This window comes from Ictalurus punctatus, chromosome 23, assembly GCF_001660625.3.
Source record: "Ictalurus punctatus breed USDA103 chromosome 23, Coco_2.0, whole genome shotgun sequence".
Taxonomy (NCBI): domain Eukaryota; kingdom Metazoa; phylum Chordata; class Actinopteri; order Siluriformes; family Ictaluridae; genus Ictalurus; species Ictalurus punctatus.
In genome coordinates, this window is record NC_030438.2 from 2,180,384 (window position 1) to 2,202,106 (window position 21,723).

The 21,723-nt window shown below is 36.4% G+C and overlaps 1 protein-coding gene across 1 annotated transcript in view; it reads right to left on the reverse strand.

Annotated features, from left to right (window-relative positions):
• Positions 1-14,915, reverse strand: part of LOC108256154 (polycystic kidney disease 1 like 1) — a 51,261-nt gene extending 36,346 nt beyond the window's left edge. The window contains 7 exon segments of the mRNA XM_053674687.1: positions 179-363; positions 1,092-1,295; positions 1,404-1,536; positions 1,967-2,206; positions 2,542-2,710; positions 12,047-12,155; positions 14,778-14,915. Of these exon segments, the coding sequence (XP_053530662.1) occupies positions 179-363; positions 1,092-1,295; positions 1,404-1,536; positions 1,967-2,206; positions 2,542-2,710; positions 12,047-12,155; positions 14,778-14,915 (1,178 nt within the window).
• Between the last annotated feature and the right edge of the window lie 6,808 nt (positions 14,916-21,723).

A 21,723-nucleotide genomic window follows, 5' to 3' on the forward strand; every position in this document is an offset into this window, starting at 1 on the left:
GGATGGGCTGCCAATCTGTCGCAGGGCACAATCGCAGGTGCCCCTGAGGCACAGGGAGAACATGCTGTGCACATAGGGCGGAGGTGGGATTCGAACCCCCAACCCACGGAGCTGCGCAGCAAACGTGCTCACTGCTACACACATGCAGACTTTATCATTCACATTCATTGGTGGTTACCTCATAATGTTATCGGGAAAATCTGGGTCATATGACCTACGTCCATCCAGAGTGATGTTTGAGTTGCTGTTGTGGCGGTTGATAAACACATTTGTGCCTCCGCTGATGATGCTCACAGGTGCGCTAGGCATCACCTCGAGCAGAACAGAGTAGGTGCTGTAAACTATGCTGCCTACAACCTGAACCTTTGGGGTGACAAATGAACTGGTTAAAATTGAATAATGGCTTAATATTATAACATTTGTAATTGTAATTATGTGTGGAACAACCTGTTTAATTCACAATATTGTACAACAACCCAGTATTTTGCCCGTTTATAGTACATCATGCTATCAGCTTACAATTTCATGGTATTTTAAATACCTCTTCTCCCACCAAGCTAGTTAATCTATCCAATTAACGATGGAATACTGCACTATTACAGAGCAGCCAACGGCCAAATTGGGAAAATGTGACTGTGTGGGTGAGCCTCAGACTGACTCAGAACCCAAAGAGCAAACATCTGTCCAGCAACATCAGGAAATTGTTAACTGACACTGCTCACTGCTACTGCACTGTAATGTAGGCACACAACTAGCCGGCTAGTTAACTGCTAGTAAACTACCTTGCATTTAGCACAGGTTGAGCTAAGTGGGATTTGTGCACCAACATATTTTTCTAATTTATACAACAGTAAGAACGCCTATTAAAAAACCACAGTTGTTCATTACTAACATTATTTACAGCTAGCTAGCCAGATTAGCATATGTGTTCTGGTGCAAAAGTTTTGTGGTTACCACAACACTGGGCTTATATAGGAGAGCCTATTTTGTAAAATCATGAACTGAGCTCATAAGAAGCATTTGTATACTGGAGAAAAATAACCTGAGTGCTTACCATGTAACAATTTTACAGACAATAATATTAACTTTACCTTAGCTACAGCTCTATATGTTCCATATTGAAGGAGGTACTCTGGAAGCTCCAGATGTTGTTGGTTTGTTTTGATGCCTGTGGTTGTGAGTTGCAGTCCAGTCGGTCCATAGAGAGTCCAGCTGTAGCGGACACCTTTGGAGATGTTGCACTGGATCTGCCCTTCATACGTCACACCAATACACACAGGTTGGTAACGCCACACCTGATACATGAAATAGGACACGCGGAAGTCAGACTCCTCTATCAGAAATATATTTATTTACAAGTTGAATTTTGTCCCATGTTATGGTGGCTTTGATGCATCTCTGACCTGGATCTTGCTGGGTCCCATGTTCTTTACAGGTGGAGGTTGGCATGGCTCAAGAACAACAAACACGTGTCCTTTTAAAGAGGCCGAGCTCACTAGGTTGGAGACAGTCACTTCTACTACGAACTCCCCTGTACTGCATGATGAAATGTTTAATAGCATTACTTCACATCGTTATCTATAATCAGGGTTGGATGGAATAAGGGGGATAGCACAGTTAAACCCTCCCTCTCTTTTAAGGAAAAATACATTGGAAAACTTCACTGGCAAACACATTGCATCATTTGCTGTTAACAAATGGCTTGAAGTGTTTGTTGTTGTTTTTGCTTGAAATGACAGCTCTAGTAACAGCGATAACTACAAATATGCAGAAAAGTGTGAAGTAGTGGCTGATTTCTTTCTAGACCAGAATGTAGATTCACAAAAAGTCACACAAATTCAAAACACCTCCGCAAAAGAAACTGGAAGTACAGTATATAGACTGTGAAAACCGATGCAGTCTGACACACTATTTAGACTCTCACTAAAAGAAAACTATTCTTCCTTAATCAGACCATGCGTTATACCTGTTAAACACATGATGCTCAGTGTCCTGTCCAACTCTTCGTGTTCCATCTCCAAAATCCCAGAGATAAGTGATGTCTGTTCCAGCATTGGTCCTGCAGCTAAAAGGTACTGTTGTGTTCATCAACACCGAGCGAGTGTACAGCAGTCTGTTGAGATGCACAGCTCTTTGAATCACTACAGTATAAACGTCAGAGATAGCACAGCCCAGGCTGCTGGACATGCTGACCGTAACGTTGTACCTGCAAACCAGAAAACAACTCAACACTTAAAGCCTCACTGACAGCAGTGCTGATTTACAAAAAGAAATAGTCATTCACAACTAAATGTGTTATTATATTAAGGAACAGTTCGGCAAAAATACACAAAGCACTTATACAAATTCCATGATAAAGACGTAGTCGATCAGCTAAACGTTTAGCGTCCGACGTGAAATTCTATTCTTTGTACTGGAATTTATAGACTAATGTTGCTAACAGGTTTAGCATTGTGCTTGTCTAAATCATCACACCCTCGCTTCAAAAGACCAACATATTCAAGTTCGTCATATCTGATATAAACAAGTGTACCAGTATACCTGTCTGGATGGAGGTATTTTGTAATGAATGTCCTGGATGGAGTTCTAACTGCTCTTTGGTCCCCAAAATGCCAGTCAAACTCGAGTGGGTGAGGATCTTCAGTCATAGCCAGGAATTTAATATCTTCTCTCGTGGCATAAGCTTGTTTTTCAGTATAGATCCAAACAGCTGGGAACAAATATTGAGTTAACAAAAGTTATTTATTTTATTTATTTATTTATTTATTTATTTATTTTAAATCACCACAGAGGCTATATTATAGCTTTTATAATATATATATATGTATATATGTTATACTTTGGGGGGGGTTGGGAGCTTGAATCCCACCTCCAACCTATGTGTGTGAGGTTTGTATGTTCTCTCTGTGCTTCGGGGGTTTCCTCTAGGTACTCCGGTTTCCTCCCCCAAGTCAAAAGACATGTGCTGTAGTTTGATTGGCATTTACAAATTGTCTGTAGAGTGTGAATCGGTGTGTGAATGTTTGTGCGATTGTTCGCTGCGATGGGCTGGCACCCCATCCTGAGGCTTCTTGAAACATACCTCAAACAAATGAAATTATACTGTTTTAATTAATGGCACTTTTTTTTTCCAGATCAGGTAGAGGAAAAAAATATGAATCACTCACTGTTGAGGAAAAAAATTATGGAATCATCAACAAAAAAAATCACACTTAATACTTTGTTGCTCCTCCTCGGGCTATTATGACGGCCTGAATTCTTTGAGGCATGGACCTCACTAATGACTTCACTAATGATCAACTGCCTTGGCCAATGCGGATTTGTGATTCATAACTGAATATCACTTTCATCCAATCATCCACATCCATGATTGAATTTAGCCCCTTGTTTTCTTCTGTTTAGGAGTCAGTGCTGGTTTTCATTGGGCTTTTCTATATGTAAATCCCATTTCATTCAGCCCATTTCTTACAGTTCTGTCACAAACATTGACTCCTGTTCCCACCCATTTGTTTTGTTGTGCATTTTCTATTTTCATGGCATATTGCTTTGAGTTTCCAATCCTGATGTTGGGCATCTTCCTTGGTCTACCCGTATGTTATCCTTTTATAACCTTCCCATTTTGTTTATACTTGCACTAAAAATTTTAGTCACAGTTGACTTGGAACAACCAACATTTTTTGCCACACTCTGTGTCAGATTTCCTGCTTGAAGGAGTTTTATAGATCTGTCTGATTCATTCTAGTGCTCTGCTCGGAGCTTCTGCTGTCCTACAATCTGACGTCACACAGAATAGGATGGGTGCCTCTCAAGGTTCATCTCCGGGAGTTTTCCACTGTCTCCTCTGGCTTGCTCATTAAAGATCTAAAGCCGTATCCCGATTTTTGTGAAGCTAAATCTATCGTTAAAAAAAGGACTATACAAATAAAATAGAATTAATTGAGATATAACATAAATGAATATAAAAATTGTTTGCAAAAATTAATTAATTAATTAATTAATTCAACATATTGATATTAAGTAAAAGTAATTTTATAATGACAGGTCTATGTAGCTTATGGTGTTATACCAACCGTGCAGCTGTCACACTGTATGTTTTGTTTATGTGGATATATGCGATTATATTACATACAACTCATGCTACTGTTCCCCTCCCTGTGCAGTTCCTTAACAGTTTGATGAACATATGGAAGTGCTTTTTGATCAACTTGAGAAGGTATGAACTCCTCTCCCTCAGCCCGGGATGGACATGCTCTGTAAAAGAAAAGAAGGCAGTCGTGTTCAGATCATTTATACCATGTAGTAAATCAATGTGCTGAACTGTATGTAAATCAGAACAGGTTATTCATATGTCGTTGAGGATATTTATTGAATCCGATCCCTCATAACCTGCTTTTGTTTTGTTTGGGTATTTGTTTCTTGATGCAAAATGATGAAATGAATGTTAAATGATGAGCCTGAAACTTTTTGTTTTACAGTTCCAGGAAAACTAAAGCAGCTAACATAAAACATGAGGATAATCCGCTATATAAGAGGACATTTCTGCTGGTTTATTGATTCTTGTTTGGCTGAAGCATTTCAAATTTTAGATTTTAGATTTTTAGTTTCTATTACTCAAGTAGATTCCCATTGCAGTAACAGTAGATTTTCTTCGTCTGGAATATAGTCTTCCACAGTATTTCTTTTCCTTTTTTTTCTTGTTTTTTTTTTTTATATATAGAATATAATGTTACACAAGTGCATATATAACATTGTTATTAATGCCTTAATTTTTTTTTTCCAATTTTAAAATTACTTACAGTTCACACATTTCTCACATTCCACTCGCACACCAATTGGTGGCAAATTCTCAGCTCACACAGATTAAATTGTTTATAAAACAGGTGGAATTCTTGATTCTGATTGATCAGAAGGTGATGATTAGTTTTCTCATACGGCAGCTCTGATAAGACACAGGTTTGTATTAATGTGCTCGTTCTAATTCGGTATCGTCTCTATGGTAACAGCTCGATCACAGGTACTTAGTTTAAATCTAACAATAAATGATTTTAAAATGTGCTGTTATTTAAGAAAGAAAAATGTGTATTCATTGCTATTTCTGAAGCTTTCTTTAAGGACATGCTTATTTAATATATTTGGAAGGAGTCTCCAGTGTCCGTGCTTTTTAACAGTCAGAAGACTTTCTGCCATAGGAAAGGTCACTGCACATTACATTTTCTCCAGAAGCCACATTGCCAGAGAAAAAAAAAACATGAGGGGTTGGCCAAGGAACGACTGTTTGTAGTTGCAACAATGTACCGATAACAAGAACTTATCTGTCTCATGGATGTTCTACAATAAAAGTATGACAAAAGTAGTAGCAATATGATCTGTGGTATAAGAGAACTAAAGCACTTTACATCACATCCCATTGAGTTTTATTCCAAACGTGTCTCTTTTGTATTCATGCAGCTAGTATAATTATATCCTGTAAAAATGCAATGGTTATTTAAAAAAAAGTCTACACACCTCTATTAAAATGGCAAGTTTGTGTGATGTAAAAAAAAAAAAAAAAAAAAAAAATTAAACCACTTTTTCTACCCTCAATGTGAAATTACAACATATAAAAATTATGTGGGAAAACAATCAGAAACATTTTAGGGAAAAATAGGAAAAATTGAAAGTTTACAATAACCTGGTTGCATAAGTGTGCACACCCTTTTATAACTGTGGATGTGGCTGTGTTCAGAATGAACCAATCCCATTCGATCTCATGTTCAAAAGTAATTATCTAAAAGCTGTCTTTAATGAAATTATTTTTGTTTAACCCCAAATAAAGACCATCTGTTTCTGTAGGATTTTGTTGACTTCTTCTTGGTTACGTCCAGCTGCTGATCTGCAAAGAGCTTACGAGGCATGCATGGCATCTCACTTGTCGAAAGATATCAATCAGTAGAGGGGTATAAAAGGATTTCCAAAACATTAGATGTATTATGGAACATCGTGAAGGCCATCATCACGTGGAGAAAATGACATCCCTCCAAAATTTACAAAAGGACAAGACAAAAAAGTACAGAGGAGGCTGCCGAGGGACCTCCAGCAATAATAAAGGAGATGCAGGAATATCTGACAAGTTCTGATGACTGTCTGCGTGTGACAACAATCTCTCATAGTCTTTACATTTCTGGGCTGTGGGGTAGGGTGGGTGGATGGAAGCCCTTTCTCCTTACAATTTGATGGATCTAGAATGTTTTTGCAAGAAAGAGTGCGAAAATATTGCCAGGTCAAGGTGTGCCAAACTCTTACCCAAAATGACTGAGTGGTGTAAAAAAGTCAAACAGTGCTTCAACAAAATATTAGTTTAGGGGTGTGCACACTTGTTATTTTTCCTATTTTTCCCCTAAAAATGTTCCATATTGTTTTTCACTTGATTTTTAAACATTGTAATTTCACACTGAGTATGGAAAAAGTTCTGACATGATTAATCTTGGTTTCTTTTTCTTTCTTTCTTTCTTTTTTTTATACACCACAAAAACCTGCCATTTAAAGTCTGTAGATTAATACTAACACTAATACTGGCCTTGTTGTCATAAAAAGATCATTACCCTTCATAGAAAGGTATTGTATATTACCTTAAAAAAGCGAATCGATGTAAGGCCGTACATATATAATGCCCTATTTTATGTTATCGGTTAAGTACTTTTAAAAAATAACGATGGCAAAGCTACAAGCTACACAGTTCTCACCTCTCCTGCAGAAGAACCTTGCCTGAGGCAGGATCAGCCACTGGAGGGGAAGGTGACAAATGGAGAGAAGATGCAAACAAACTCTGATTACCGCAGCCCAAAAAACATGGTAGAGCTAACAAATGTAAGAAAACAGAGGCAATTATGAACATAAGCATTATATGAACATAAAACAAAAGCATACAGTACTTTGGATTTGCAGTGTGATGCATCACACGATGTTTTGAACTCAAAGCTGCTGAAGATCATAGTAAATATAGCAAAATTAAGACATACTTATTTAGAGTTAAAGTAAAATTTCCACATACCATCTTGTGAGTCTCCCTCAGCATATTTGAGTATAAAGAAAGTTGCAGCACAGATAAACAAGGAGTATTGAATTGCCAGAGACATCTGATAGACACACACTTGCTATAGATAGACATGCAGGGTATGAAGCGCTGGCACACACTGGTGACTCTTACTGCCCCAGCATGTGAGACGAAGGTGCAGGGAAATCAATGGGTCGTAAACGCAGCTCCAAAGACAAGTCGGTTTGAAAAGCTAAATAATTGTTTTCTAAGAATATCGAAAAGCTTTATTAACCTAATCTTCATCTTGTCACATTAACTGAATATATTTCTGAGCTTTCCAAATGTATGAAGTAAGTGTGCTTTGTTAATAATTATAATCCCTACGTCAAAATGCCTGCAAAATGTCAATAATTAAAAAAAAAGGAATAAGAGGGCTCGTAAAAATCGCATTTTGTTTTTACACCGATCATCCTGTTCAAAAGTTTACATCCCCCCGGCTCTTAATGTATCGTGTCGCCTTCTTGAGCATCAGGGAACGTTTGCACCTTTTGTAACAGTCGTGTACGAGTCCCTCGGTCGTCCTCGGTGTGAAAAGACGGATCTCAACATCATATATCCACTGATGGGAAGGGGTCAAATATTCAGAAGATTCTGGAAAAGAATGTGCAGGACCTGGAGGGTTTTTCTGAAGAATAGCAGATATAAAATATATATATATATATATATATTTCAGTCTGTTAAGCCAATTAAGTCTTCTTCTTCTTCTTCTTCTGTCTCTCTCTCTCTTTCAAGAAGAACATTAGGACATTAGGAGGAAGTGGTACGTTTAAGCAGGAAGGTGAAACTGTGGAACAGTGCTGTGGGTTTTTGCGTTATTCATCATCCACAGTTTGCAAATGCAATTCTATTCAAAGAACAAAGACTGTGATTTTCCTCTTGAAGTAAGGTCAGAGATCTGTCACATACTCTGTGTGTGTGTGTGTGTGTGTGTGTGTGTGTTTGTTCCTCACACATGTGGAAAGAGAGAAATAAATATATAAATTTGGAACCTAGATATTGACATTATGCTGTTATTATTATTTATTATATTTGCAAGTGTGACAATTATGACATAAACCTAATGCATGATTTCATAGAGTAATATATCTTAAATTCATCCATTTTCTGTGCTACTTATCCTTACAGGGTTGTGGGGAACCTATCCCATGGAGCATAGGGCATAGGGTGGGGGACACCCCAGACAGGGTGCCAGTCCATTGCAGGGCACAATCACACACCCATTCATACACTACAGACACTTTTTGCGCATGCTAATTAGCCTACAATCATGTCTTTGGACTGGAAACCAGAGTGCCGGTGAGAAACCCCCGAGTCACAGGGAGAGCTCCGCACACACATGGCCACAGCAGGAATCAAACCCTCAACCTTGGAGGCGTGCCACAAACGCGCTAACCACTACACCACCGTGCCCCCATCCTAATTTCCTTTCATGTTAAACAACATTTCCTTTGTGTTAAGTATTGTATTGCAATAGTAAGGAAACTAAAAGAGAAAAAAAAGAGTTGTTTTATTTGTTTAAAATTATTGTCTGATGTATGTTAAGTTTAATTTAAAACAAATCATTGGCGAGCATTTATCACAAATACGAAATAAGCAAAGCAGCAGAGCGTGATATATAAATAACTATTTAGTGCTGCTGTAAGGATGAAAGAATTTTAAAACAGTTCTGCTCTGTCTTTAAGCCTCTGCATGCCATCTACCATAATCAGTAAGGTATCTAGCACCTAATAAAGGAAGATATAAAACCAGAAATCTCCCCTTCAATATTTAAACACAACATGTTTACAGATTACTACATACTACCCCCAGATTGTGGCTACAGATGGACGCTTAAGTAATTATTGTTTATTTGATCATTTCCAATTGTATTATTGGTGTCTCATGGTGACTTTGAAAAAGTAAAAAACAAAGCATTTACTAGACATTGACAAGAAATCTGAACAGTAACACACAACCAGGCTGTGGGAAAAGGAAAAAAAAAATACATCTATCTTTTACTTAGATATTTAAAATAGACTGTTTATTTGTCATATTTGCATGTTATTTTTCATGAAGTAAATATCCTAAATTAATGTACACTCACCTCTGTTTTTGCTATTACTGCTTTTTATTTGGGATTTTAATGATCTTCCAGCTGAAACTAGGGCAAAATATGAATATTATGAAAAATTATTTTTGGATCATTTTCATACCTTTCAAACCTAAGGTAAGGCAGGTGAGAACTAGTGGGAAAAGCCTTCTTAGATAACTCTCTTTATTTATGTGAGCACTGAAGCCATCCACATGAACAAGAAAGCTCAGCATTCTGCAGTTTGTGCGAATGGGATCTTCCACTTCCAATGCAATTTGTTATGTTGTCCTGTCAACCCATGAAAAGCAGCTCCGGTTGTTCAAATGGAATATTTACACACAACAGTTCTTCAAAGCAAACCGGCAGCTCAAAAGTGAGGAGCTCTTTCATTTGTCATGCATTAGTTTTGCTCTCTTTAGGCTAGTGTGTAGAGCCTGCTACACACACACACACACACACACACACACACACACACACACACACACACACACACACACACACCTTGGATGTTCTGCTCACTTCAAAGCCAGACACACGTCACACTGCATGAAAGTTGAAGCTTTATATCTGAAGCATGACAGAGCTTTGGTGACCCGGATGACAAGTGCAAAAAAAATACACACCAATGAGAAGAGAAGAACCTGTCACATTCCACACTGAGAGGCAGAAGGCGGCCATTTTATCTGTTATTCCTGGAATGTGCTGGTGGCACGTTATGATGGATGAGGATAGAAGTGGACTGTCAGTTGCATGGGTCAGAGGCAGCCAAGAGTAAAGTGGGTGATGAGGTGCAATGGAAGAAAAAAAAAAAAAACTCTTATTGATGAGGATCATATGCTGTGATGGCATACAATATAAACAGGATAAAATGTATCACATTCCAGGATTTTTCTTCTTGCATTATGCATAGAATAAAATTTCCTAAAGAATGTACATTTCTCTGAACCAGTAAATAAATCAAGATTTATTTTTGCTTTGATTTACTTCACATAAATGATTTGAAATATATTACACTGTCTTAAATACAAAAGCCATGTATATCATGAATGTTATACTCCACTAACAGTGGTTCAGGATATAAGACTTTGAGGACATTTTTAGGAAAGAATCATTTGAACAACAAAGAAACCAAACCCAAATGTGGTGCTGTGAAACTCTGTCCATCAAAAGTAGTTCGAAAATGTGTCCAATGTGTTCAATGTGATCTGAGGACATTTTCAAATGCTACTTAAGACATTTTCACAATTGATTTGCCACATGGACAAATAAAGCAAGCAAAAAGACTACGGCCAAAAGTGACCAACATTATAAATAAATAAATAAAGCGAGAGTGAATGACTTGAACTCTTCAAGCTCAAGATTTTCCAAGCTCAAGATTTCCCTTTCCAAATTTAGATCCTTTTTCTCACTCCAAAAGTCTTTCATTTGGCCAAGAGATATTGGTCTCACTAATCAGTTATGAAGTTCATTCACTGCCATTCGATTTCTAAATCATGAAAAAGATAAAGGAGATAGGCATAGCTGTCAGATTTGGATGCGGTTTTGGCTCCACGGAAAGTTCTACCAAAGAGATTCCCCGACGTAAACAGAAAAGCTTTTTGATAAGGAATGACAAATTTGACTAAAATGATAATTAAGTAGAACTAAAAGGTAACAGTTTGCAAAGGAGAACATCAAATGTATGTTAAGTTTAAAACAATGCGAATCACTAGGCATTCAGCACAAACAAACAATAATGAATACGCTGCAAGGATTGAAGAAGTCAAAATAGTTCTGCTACACCTTTAATCCTCTGAATGGTATCTACCAGGATGACATCTAGCACATATTAACGGAATACATAAACGCCAGCTATCCTTACTATTTAAAAGCAAATGAATTACATTTCCACATATTTACGGATTATTGATTACTGCACAGATTACCTCACTTAACTAATTATTCTCAATTTGATCATTTGTGGTATTTGGCAGACACCTGTATTCAGAGTGACCTCCAATTACCTAAATTAAATTCATTATTATTTAAATTTTATTTTATTTGTGTCTTATGGTCACTGGGACAAAAGCTCTTAAGTTGGAATAATAAAAAACAAAGCATTTAATGGACAGTGTAACCTGATCGAGCCAAGAAATATAAACAGTAACAAAGAACCTGGATGCCATATGTCGAGCAGCTGTTCGCTAACTTTGTGCTTAAACGCACAATTCAAACAGCAGGGGGCGACACAGAGAGACTTCTGTGCAAAGGATAACAGCCTGGATGCTACAGAAAAATATATAACCCATAAAGGTTCTTATTTGTCCCTTTAGGAGAACACTTCTAATGAGAACCAGGATTCATTTCACTACAACTGAGTGTTAGCATGTCACTTAAGTTTTCCTAAAGCACTTTTAGTTTGCATCATGTATGCATTTAACTGTGCAGTACATTCGATAATTCAAGGCATTGTACACTATGGTGCAGTATTTCCCCTAAATTATATCATAATTGTTCAAATCAAAATCATGTCAATTTCATGATATATGCCAGCTGCAGGCTTCAAATTAATATGTTTGTACTAGTACATTCTAGTAAGTTATTGTTTCTACAGTAACAACCTGCACAGGGACTGTGTAAGTGTTCTGCATTTTTGGAAGGAGTCTCCAGTTTCATAACTTTGTAATGTTCGGAGGCAAAACTTTAATTCAATTAAATTTTATTTGTATAGTGCTTTTAACAATATACATTGTCACAAAGCAGCTTTACAGAAATAAATTAATTCAGGATATAAAATAAGACATTCAAATCTGTGTTTCAAATACTGATCATAAGTTTACTTATGTTTCACCCATCAGGTTTTGTACACCATTCACATGTCTCGGTGTTAGTGACATGCATCATAGGGCATCATTAGTCACAATAACAAGATGAAGTGTCTTTGAGAGTGTGCAGCATTGCATTCGGAGGCGTCACAAGGTACTCGATCAGAGCTTCCACACTTGCAACGTTCACCTCCATCCAGCACAACTAAAGAGGAAACCCAGAGAAGATTCTCTGCAGCTTGAAATGATTTAGGAGGTATGTTGCACGTGTAGCCGATACCTCAGGGGCACGTTTTATCATTTCCCGAATCAGAGCAGTGACGTTCTTCCTTACACACTCATTTTGGCCCTTAGAAAGCCCGAATCACAAAGAGGAGAGGAAATTGCATCCTTCACCAATTTATTGGTAAAGGATTTCATTATAGACAGTGTTTATTACTGCAATTCATAATACTACTACGTAGAAATGTCTGTCGGTATTCCTTGGGATTTTCACCTCAGATCAAGAAAAAGAGTGTGACTTAAAAATAAAAATAAAAAACAGTTGGCCTTGACTTTTATTAGCATGTTCGTGGAGGGTTGTAATAACTAAATTTGTATCATCTGGTATTTCTACTATGTTAGCTTTCTTAAGCATGTCTGCAACTGTGAACACGTCTGCTTGTTACTGGATCTTTTACATATTTTATTGCAACAAGCAGGTGGAACAGTTGGGTGACAGATGTAGCTGATTTTTTATTACACGCTACAAGAACTGCATGATCACACAAAAATGGAAAGGAAATTTTTTACATATAAAAACGGGATTTCCTCCCAACCCAGAAAGCCAGTAGCATTTACTCAGATAGTAAAGTTGTTCCGAAACGTGCCTAAAGTGTTTTTCCTCTTCCTTTTCTAATATAGCACGCTTTTCCACTCTGTGGTATGAATACCATCGGTTCCTATAGCTCTTGCCCTCGTTCTCTGACTGGATTTCAAAGTACAAGGTGAAAAGATTCATGCATGATGGGTTGAATGAAAACATGAAGTAAGCTGCTATCCATGCAGTCGTCTCATGAATTCACAATCAAAGTAGTTTTTTTTTAAGGAAAATCGGGCATTTTTATTTACTGCTTATTACGTAATTTCTCAAACCATTCTGACAATTTAGTAATTATCTAGGAAGAACTTAAGAAGTTATCTTTTATATTCAGCATGCTCAAAGTTGTGGCAATTGCATGCACTGTGTAATACTAAAAAATTAAAAAAATGTGAAGAATTTAAATTTTTAGAATTAGAATTTTATACATATCGCATCAAAATGTTTTCTGGACAATTAAGATAAGGGACAGACAGCTTGTTTGCACACATCCAGCAGTAAATTATTTTCAGGGTTTAGAAACAGACCTTGTGGCATGAGTGTTGCTGGCATCCTGGTTATAGTTGGTTTGGGGCTTGGTGGATAACTGCACAGTCTTGCACAGCTGCTTGAGTCACATGCTGTTTGTTTTGGCAATAACAGGAATGTGTGTGTGTTGGGTGGGGGGGGTGGGGTGCGTATTTGTGTGCATGTGTGCTTGTGCACATGGGTGTGTGTGTGGGTGGGTGTGCATGTGTGCATGTGGTGTGGGTGTGTGTATGTGGGTATTGTGTTAGCTTATGTTACAGGTAGTATTTAAAATTGGATGAATCTGGGACACTATTTATTACGCAAGAATACATACTAAAATATCACAAACCCAACCAACGACATAAATATAACACTGATGATACATGTTTCAGGATTTTCTCAATACCATTAGCTACTGTGTTGTCATGCTCGATACAAAGGCAGGTCAAGATAATCAATTCTATGAAGTAATAATCAGAGAGTCTTCAAGTCTGTTAAGTTGCAGAACGTCTCCCTTTCCTCGTGCCTCTGACAGGTCATTGCTGTAATTTGCATGTGTGTGTGTGTGTGTGTGTGTGTGTGTGTGTGTGTGTGTGTGTGTGTGTGTGTGTGTGTGTGTGTGTGTGTATCAGTGGCTTAACTATACTTACTGGTAGAAACAATCTGAACAGACAGAGAGAAACAAATAATAATCAGTCATTGTACCACTAAATAAACTAATCACAGCATACTGCAGTGTTACCAAAACAGCAAGAACTAGCTGCATGATGAGGAGACTAACAAAGTCTAACATTCATAACAAGACACAGTCAGTTAAGACAGTTTTAGTCAGGTGAAATGATAAATGAAATGTGAGCTCTTCATAAGACCCGTTTGCCAAAAGAACGCCATCAATCCAAAATATTCAATGCGTTTGAGTCTGTTATGAGTATTCTCTCATAAATCAATGATAGGCCATATCTACTTACATATTAAATACATAAATAGTTAGTTGATTAGTTAATATTGTTTATAAATATGTTACTCAGTACTTATATGTATTGTTTATTATAAGTATCTGTTCTCTGTAAAGACCTTCTAACAAAACATTTTTTTTTTTCTAGGGCCTTAAATACGTTTTGTAAACTGTTCTGACTACATTGTGTCAGATTCGGTTAGAGATAGTATTTAAAGTTGGACGAATGTGGAATACTTTTTACGAAAGCAAGAATACATACTAAAATATCAAAAAAAAACCAACCAACAACAGAGCATTCGTCATGTGCATAATGTGCGTGACTGTCAACACAAAAATGTCAAATAAAGCCATAAAAATGATACTGATGATACATGATTTAGGATTTTCTCAATTCTAATAGCCACTGTGTTGTCATACTCGATATAAATTCAGGTCAAGATAATCCATTCTTTGAAGTAAAAAGTAGAAAGCCTTCCATTCTGTTAAGTTGTGGAACAGACAGGCTGAGGGAGAACGTCTCCCTTTCCTGGTGCCTCAGACAGGTCATCGTTGTAGTTGGCAGGCCTTCCAAGAGCCAGAGCAGCCGCATGCTGAATAGTTGGGACGACGTCCAACAGACGAGGCCTCTGAAGGGACATTACACCTAAGCCAGAGACTGAGAGAGAGCGAAAAACAAGAAAAACAGCAGCGGGAAAACACCGGAGAGTGAGACAACCTGCTCCCTTTTGGCCTATACAAACATCAAATTATGATATACTAAAGCTAATTGTGTTCCATAAGCATGCATGAATATTACACTTCCACAAGCAGAGTAAGAGGGGCAAAACATGAGAGCTATTGAATGGAACATTTCTTTCTCTTTAACCCTTCACTGATATAACAGCATGATGAATTAAAAGTAATAGTGGTCCATGGAAGAGCAATAACATGGCCTGGTTTCTAAAATAGAATGCTGTTTTGCCAGCATTCTTACTTCGTTTGAAGTTAGTGATTCATCTTGCACTGATTTGTTTCAAATCTTAAAAAATACTGTATAGATAGAGTTGCCTGAAATTAAATAACATTCAAACGAATATGAATATCAGGCTAGTTTATAGCTGCAGCAGGAGTCTCATGTAGGGCTGCAAATAAAGTCGAGAAATGAGAAGATTAAAGTTTTTTGCCCAATATTTAATCCTTTTTTGTTTATCTTAAAGTAATGAGTATACAAATTCTAGGCAATGAATAGGTAGAACTAAGCTGAGACACATTTGTGGTTTGATTTTTTTGGAAACAATCTCAATCAAACTGGAAACAACCGTTTTTACCCTCACAGTGCAGCTGACTTTAGTGATGCACTATTCACAGGCCCGTTCGGTTTGAAAAGAGGCTAGATCACTTGATTCTCACAGTATTGTTCTTTATTTATTCGCCATTTCGTACGTTTTTGCTTTATTTCTGGTGCTCATACCCAGCTTATTTAGGCTGTTATCCTGTTTTCATTTTATCTGTACATTCCAATTTAATGTTTACTTTATAGTCTCCATTTTCATCGTAAAGATTCGTTATGAATGAATCTGCATGCCATGTGCACTAATGTAAATATTACAGCATTACATTGTGTTAAGTATTATATATTATATTATATTATATCCATGTTGTTTGCATTGTTTATTTGAGATCCAGCATGATGAGCAGACATAATTGTACATTTAAATTTGTGCTTTGACTGTTTTAGGGACAGTTGTTACATTTCTTGGTGAACCCCTATAGATGCAGCAACAACCTAACTTTGAAGAAGCATATATGTCAGAGGAACCCATTAAATCTAAATCTCACCGATCCACAGGCCGGTCTGAGTGGCATTTACTGAATAATAGTGCAAGAAAATATTACACACTTCAAGCATTCAAAATATTTGACTACTATCATATATATAAGCAAAGAATTTGTGTCCACAAATTAATACTATATCATGATATTGTTAAAGTCAAACATGAGAAAACTGGTGTTTTGTGTAATTCTACAGGTTTGAGGTACGATGAAAATGAGGAGGGGGTGCACCAATTATATTTATAAGTGATAAACTGTATCTACTGATAAACATTTTAGTAAATACCAATAAACATGCAGGAAGAAATTGAAGCAAAGATAACGTTCTTAAAAGAGCATCATATCAGGTTACAATGACAATAAGTATAACCCTGTCCATTTGACCACTCCAGATAACCTATATGCAGACAAGCATCACATGTTCTTCATTGAGATTGGGCTGTCTGATGTACACATTACATAAAACTAAATGATATGTTGGCGTGTGGGTTCAGCAATAATACGTTGGCATTTGGGCCCTTATATATATATATATATATATATATATATATATATATATATATATATATATATATATATATATATATATATATATATATATATATATTTTTTTTTTTTTTTTTTTTTTTTTTTTGTTAACACTTCAATTCATTAATATAAAACACAATTAAAGGCACCTATATATTTATTCTATGAAATTATATAGTCCAAGTCTCTGATGAGATGACCTAAGAGCTCACATTTAGAAATCAATTATAAAATGTATATCTGTGTATAGCTAAACCACGTTAACAAAAAAAAAATTTAAAAAAAATGAGATGACCTCTCCTCAAAGCATCTAAGCAGTCCTGCAAGATATTCTTATATTAAAAAACAAAGCAGGTTATGAATCCAATGCTGTGTGCTATTCTATATATATAAAAAAAATAAAAGTCAGAGTTGTTCGTAAAGTGGCCCAATAGAGGCTTGTAAAAGAAGTGAATGAGGAGAGAAACTCAGTTTGCATATGTTGGTGTTTTTTTTTCTTTTCTTTTCTTTTCTAGATCTAAAGAGAAAATTTTATATTGGAATACAAGAATTCTACATTTGCTGTTTATCACACAGAGAAGCAGAATATTACGAATAAGAAATTATGATGAATAACAACCCAGTTAGGTCAGAACAGCTAGCTGCCAAAACACAGGCGAGCTGCAAGCTGGAGATCATCTTTGCTAGCTGGTCAGTTATTTTCCAGCTTCCTTATTATTGAGTAATGCATTTTTAAGATTTTATCATTGCCTTTCTTTAATGTTCTTGAAAATAATTTGCTTTTGATATCGCACTAGTAGTTTTAATTTAGAAAATGTTTCTTTTTTTCTTTTTTCTTTTTTTACAAGCACTTAAAAGCTGGCAAAGATGGTCTATCATTTTCAGTAGCATGGACTGTGTTATGGAAGCTGGTAGCTGGTCTAGACCAAGCCTGACTTTTCAACTCCTTCATCAGATGTGCAAGCAAAATGCTCACACACATTCTTATAATTAAATGTAGCCTATAGAATAGGAATGATGAAAGACAAAGAAAATATAGGACAGGGAATAATTAAGCAAGCAGTCTTCAGTTCTTCAGTCAGAAAGGCCTAAAATCCTAAAAGTTTAGTTGCAGCTTAATCTGCATTTGAATGGTCTATTAATGGGGAAAGATGATAGACTATAGGGAGCCAATCACTACAAGAGAGTTCAATCTCCAATCTCCATATATTTTGCATCATTTAGCAAAACCATTCAGTGAACAGTAACTTTAATAACAGCATTTTAAGTACCAAGCTAACCAGTAGGCGACTAATGTGCTTCTGGCGGTCCACTGTTGCCCTGGTAACAAACCGGAAATAACCTTTACCTTTTCTGCCTGCGGTCGCTTTGTTTTTTTTTTTTATTGGACGCTATAATCTGTTTGTTATATTATCCAAACATATAATATAGAGACCTGAGGACGAGCATGCATAATAAGCATTACAAATGACATCAGATTACAATTAATAATGTTTAAATTACGATTAAAAGAAAAAAATAAAACATTCCTATTAAAATATTAATATTGAAATTACATTAAATAAGCGGGCAGTAGAAATTCCAGCACAGAAACACCTCCCCTCGTTTAATTAACAATTTATCTCCACTTGATGAGGTTAATTTGCATTATGCAGTAGCCAGGAACAGCAGTGAGTTATTCAGTGCGCATTTTAAAGCATAAGAAAAGGGGGAAATATTCAAACACGACCCATGACCTGTGCAAAATCTGTTGCGGATGCTCTTGCACAGTCATGTGAAAGTCGAACTATTACAGAGATGTGGGTTAGTGGGTCGATTATTCCTGCACTGTGTAAGTTTTCATTTAAAAACCGAACTAAAAAAATCTAAATGCTAAAAATGAGAATGATCTAAACCCGGGCGTGATTTCATATTAAACTCCAGTTTCGAATCATGTCATTTGGGCTTTGTAGACTGGTACACCATGCACGCGCTCGGATGTATGCAAATATAGCCATCGGAACATTTTGCAGGCTGTAACCTGCTATTTTGCAATGCAAGAATAAAGACGCTATTAAAGAACTGGGGAAAAAATTAGAAATACTCTCGTTGACAGAGGACTTTTCTTTGTTTTATATCCAGTATATTGTAGGCCTATGTGACCTACAAGCTAAGACGTCAAAGGAAGGAGGCACGTGCCACGTGAATTACTTGACCTCCATTAGGCCTATATCAGGCATGTATTTAAAATCTGATTATAAAGTTGCAATCTTGTGAAACTTATCTTTTTTTTTCTTTTTTTTTTTTTTCTATTTCGCCAGTAAACCTCCTGACATTCAGTTGATTCAGATAGGCCTATATCGATATAAGAGCAAACGATTCCCCAGCACTATAATGGGCATCGTTATGCATTTAAAACATACAAACCTATATAGCTGAGCTTTCAGTGAGGGGAGAGTTTGATCATCTGGGAAATAAACTCTGAGTCGGCAGAATACAACAACCTGAAAAAAAAATGAGCGCGTACCATCCCTGCTGTCACATCGTCTGTTCTTAAATGTAACGGATATTTTTTGTAATTCCAACAAGCACATACACTAGCAGTCCTCCTATACCAAGTGTTAATGTATAATACCAGTGCGTTTTTATGGGGCGAATTATTCTTATTTTTATTTTTTTTTCTTCTAACTTATACATTTATAGGCTAGCTGCCACCTTTTATGTGAAATAATCCTGGTACTGTTCAGTTTTTCAGAAATCTGATCTTCATACATGAGGCATAACTTAGCTGAAAATGAATCATATTCATACTGATGATAATAATAAAATTCTACTCAGGACTACTTTGATAAAACTTCCATACATCACCTCACGGAATTTTATAAGTCTGTGAGACACTGTAGGGTATTAGTGTACAAGTCTCTGTTAGATATTATCCTGTATCCATGTGTCCTTAGCTCACATTTTCCCGTACTATTATGATTAATAATAGTAAATAATAAATAATAAAAAAAAAATTTAAAAACATATTTTTTTTAAATATTGCACCATTTATTTACATAAATCAGAGGTAGGGAATGATAGTAGGCCTAAATGATTTTTTTCTAAAAAATTAGTACCAGGTCCCAAGACCTGTACTAAGTGTTGGCGTTAGATTTTTGTTTTAGATTTCCTCACATAGGCTATAATGATCCATCTGTCACTTCCCGTCAAAATGCTAAACTTGGCCATTTTTTGCTGTTATAACACGTTATAATATATAATATATGTTTTAATAGGACGTCACGGGAACCCTACACATGGACGTTCGAGGGACGTTCGCAGAGGCCATTTAGGGAAGGTTTTGGGGACTTTTTTTTTTTTTTCAGCTGCTTAGACACATAAGCATTTTCTCCTAAATGTCCTAATTTATTTTTAGATTTTAAAGCTGCACATTTAAAAGCACATAAAATCACCAAAAAGCACTAAATCATTTATTATGAACCCCCAGGCTGTATTTTCTTATAACAATAGGCCCAGTTTACACTATTCTCGTGTACGTGTTATTAGAAATTTCTTATAAAGTAGGCTACATTTCCATTGGTCTCCATTCCCAAAGCCTCGAATAAACACAGACCTTTAAATGAGCTCATCGTTTAAATGAGCTAAGCTTGAGATTAGTTACCTGTTCAGGTGTGTAAATAAACGAGGAGGCCTTCTATTGAAAGACAGCAGGTGTCGGTTAATAGTCATATTCATCTCCATCTATTTTGGAGCTAATCAACGCCATAGCCACAATGTTGAGGAACCATATTTAATTTAGGGAATACGCGGTTTCTAAACATGCGCCAGTTGTTGTTGTTTTTTTGTGTTTGTTTGTTTGTTTGTTTTGGGGGTTTTTTTCTTTCTTTCTTTCTTTCTTCCTTCCTTTCTTTCTTTCTTTCTTTGACCACAGCGTTTACACGCGGAAATGACCGCTGGCTTTCTTCTAATGAAATCCCCTGCCAGGTGTCCGTGTGATGTAGGCTACTACATATTGTAATAAGGTTGCAAGTCCTTTTTTTCTGCAGCTAAACTATTATTATTATTATTATTATTATTATTATTATTATTATTATTATTATTATTATTACGTTTGTTTTTAAATTGTTTATATATCCTATTATAGGTTACTTCAATGCTGTATGAAGAATAGAAGATCTAAAAATATCAAGCATGTCAATGTTCGTCTCGCGCTCTCCGGAAACTGGGAGAAGAAGAAAAAAAACAACCACAGGCTACTTAATAACCAACCCACAGATAGTGTTCGCATGCTAGGCTATTTAGTACGGCAGCATTCAGGGTTATTAAGAACATGAAGCGAAAGGGGGGCGGGTTTGAAATATTTGATCACAGTTCGAAATGTTTGTTCGTGGGTATTTAGCATGATACACACACACACACACACACAGTGCAGCTGATTATATACGTGTCACACAAAATGTTTTGCGTATTAATTGCGCCATAATTATGTTCATAAAAGATCAGCGAAGAAATCGTTACGATTCGACCATTGGACATTTCAGCTCTCCAAAAGTCAGATGCATGCATCAATTTAGTTTGTTTAAGCATATTTTATTGACTACCAGCTGCTATGGCGAGAAACACAATTAGCCATTCAGAACAATTGATTTTTGCTGTTTCTGTCTGAAAACAATTTAGCCAGCTGAGTTTATAGGCATACGGGTGAGGAAGATGTACTACACGAGAAGAAAAGATAGGCTTGGTTATGGTTGGTCTGGTTTCGTAACATAAAATGTATTTTTCCTCTTTTACTAGCATCTAATTATAGGCTAATCATTTTCAGAGGAACTGTCATTAAGGTTTTATGGCTATTTTATGGCTACGTTGTTAATAAGGCAAGACTGGATGGCGGTAGATTGTGCCTTATAGCTATAATTAGACTAAAACCAAATTTGTGTCACCACCGCTCCTATTGTCTGCCAGCAGCAGATCACGTGGTGATCACGTGACAGTTTTATTTAGTAAACTCTATTTCCTCAACCGTGCTTAAAATTAACTCCTGGCAGTACGCCACCGCCGAGAAGCACAACATAAAATGTTTAACTTTTTGTTGTTGTTGTTGTTATTTTTACCAACCGCTAATGT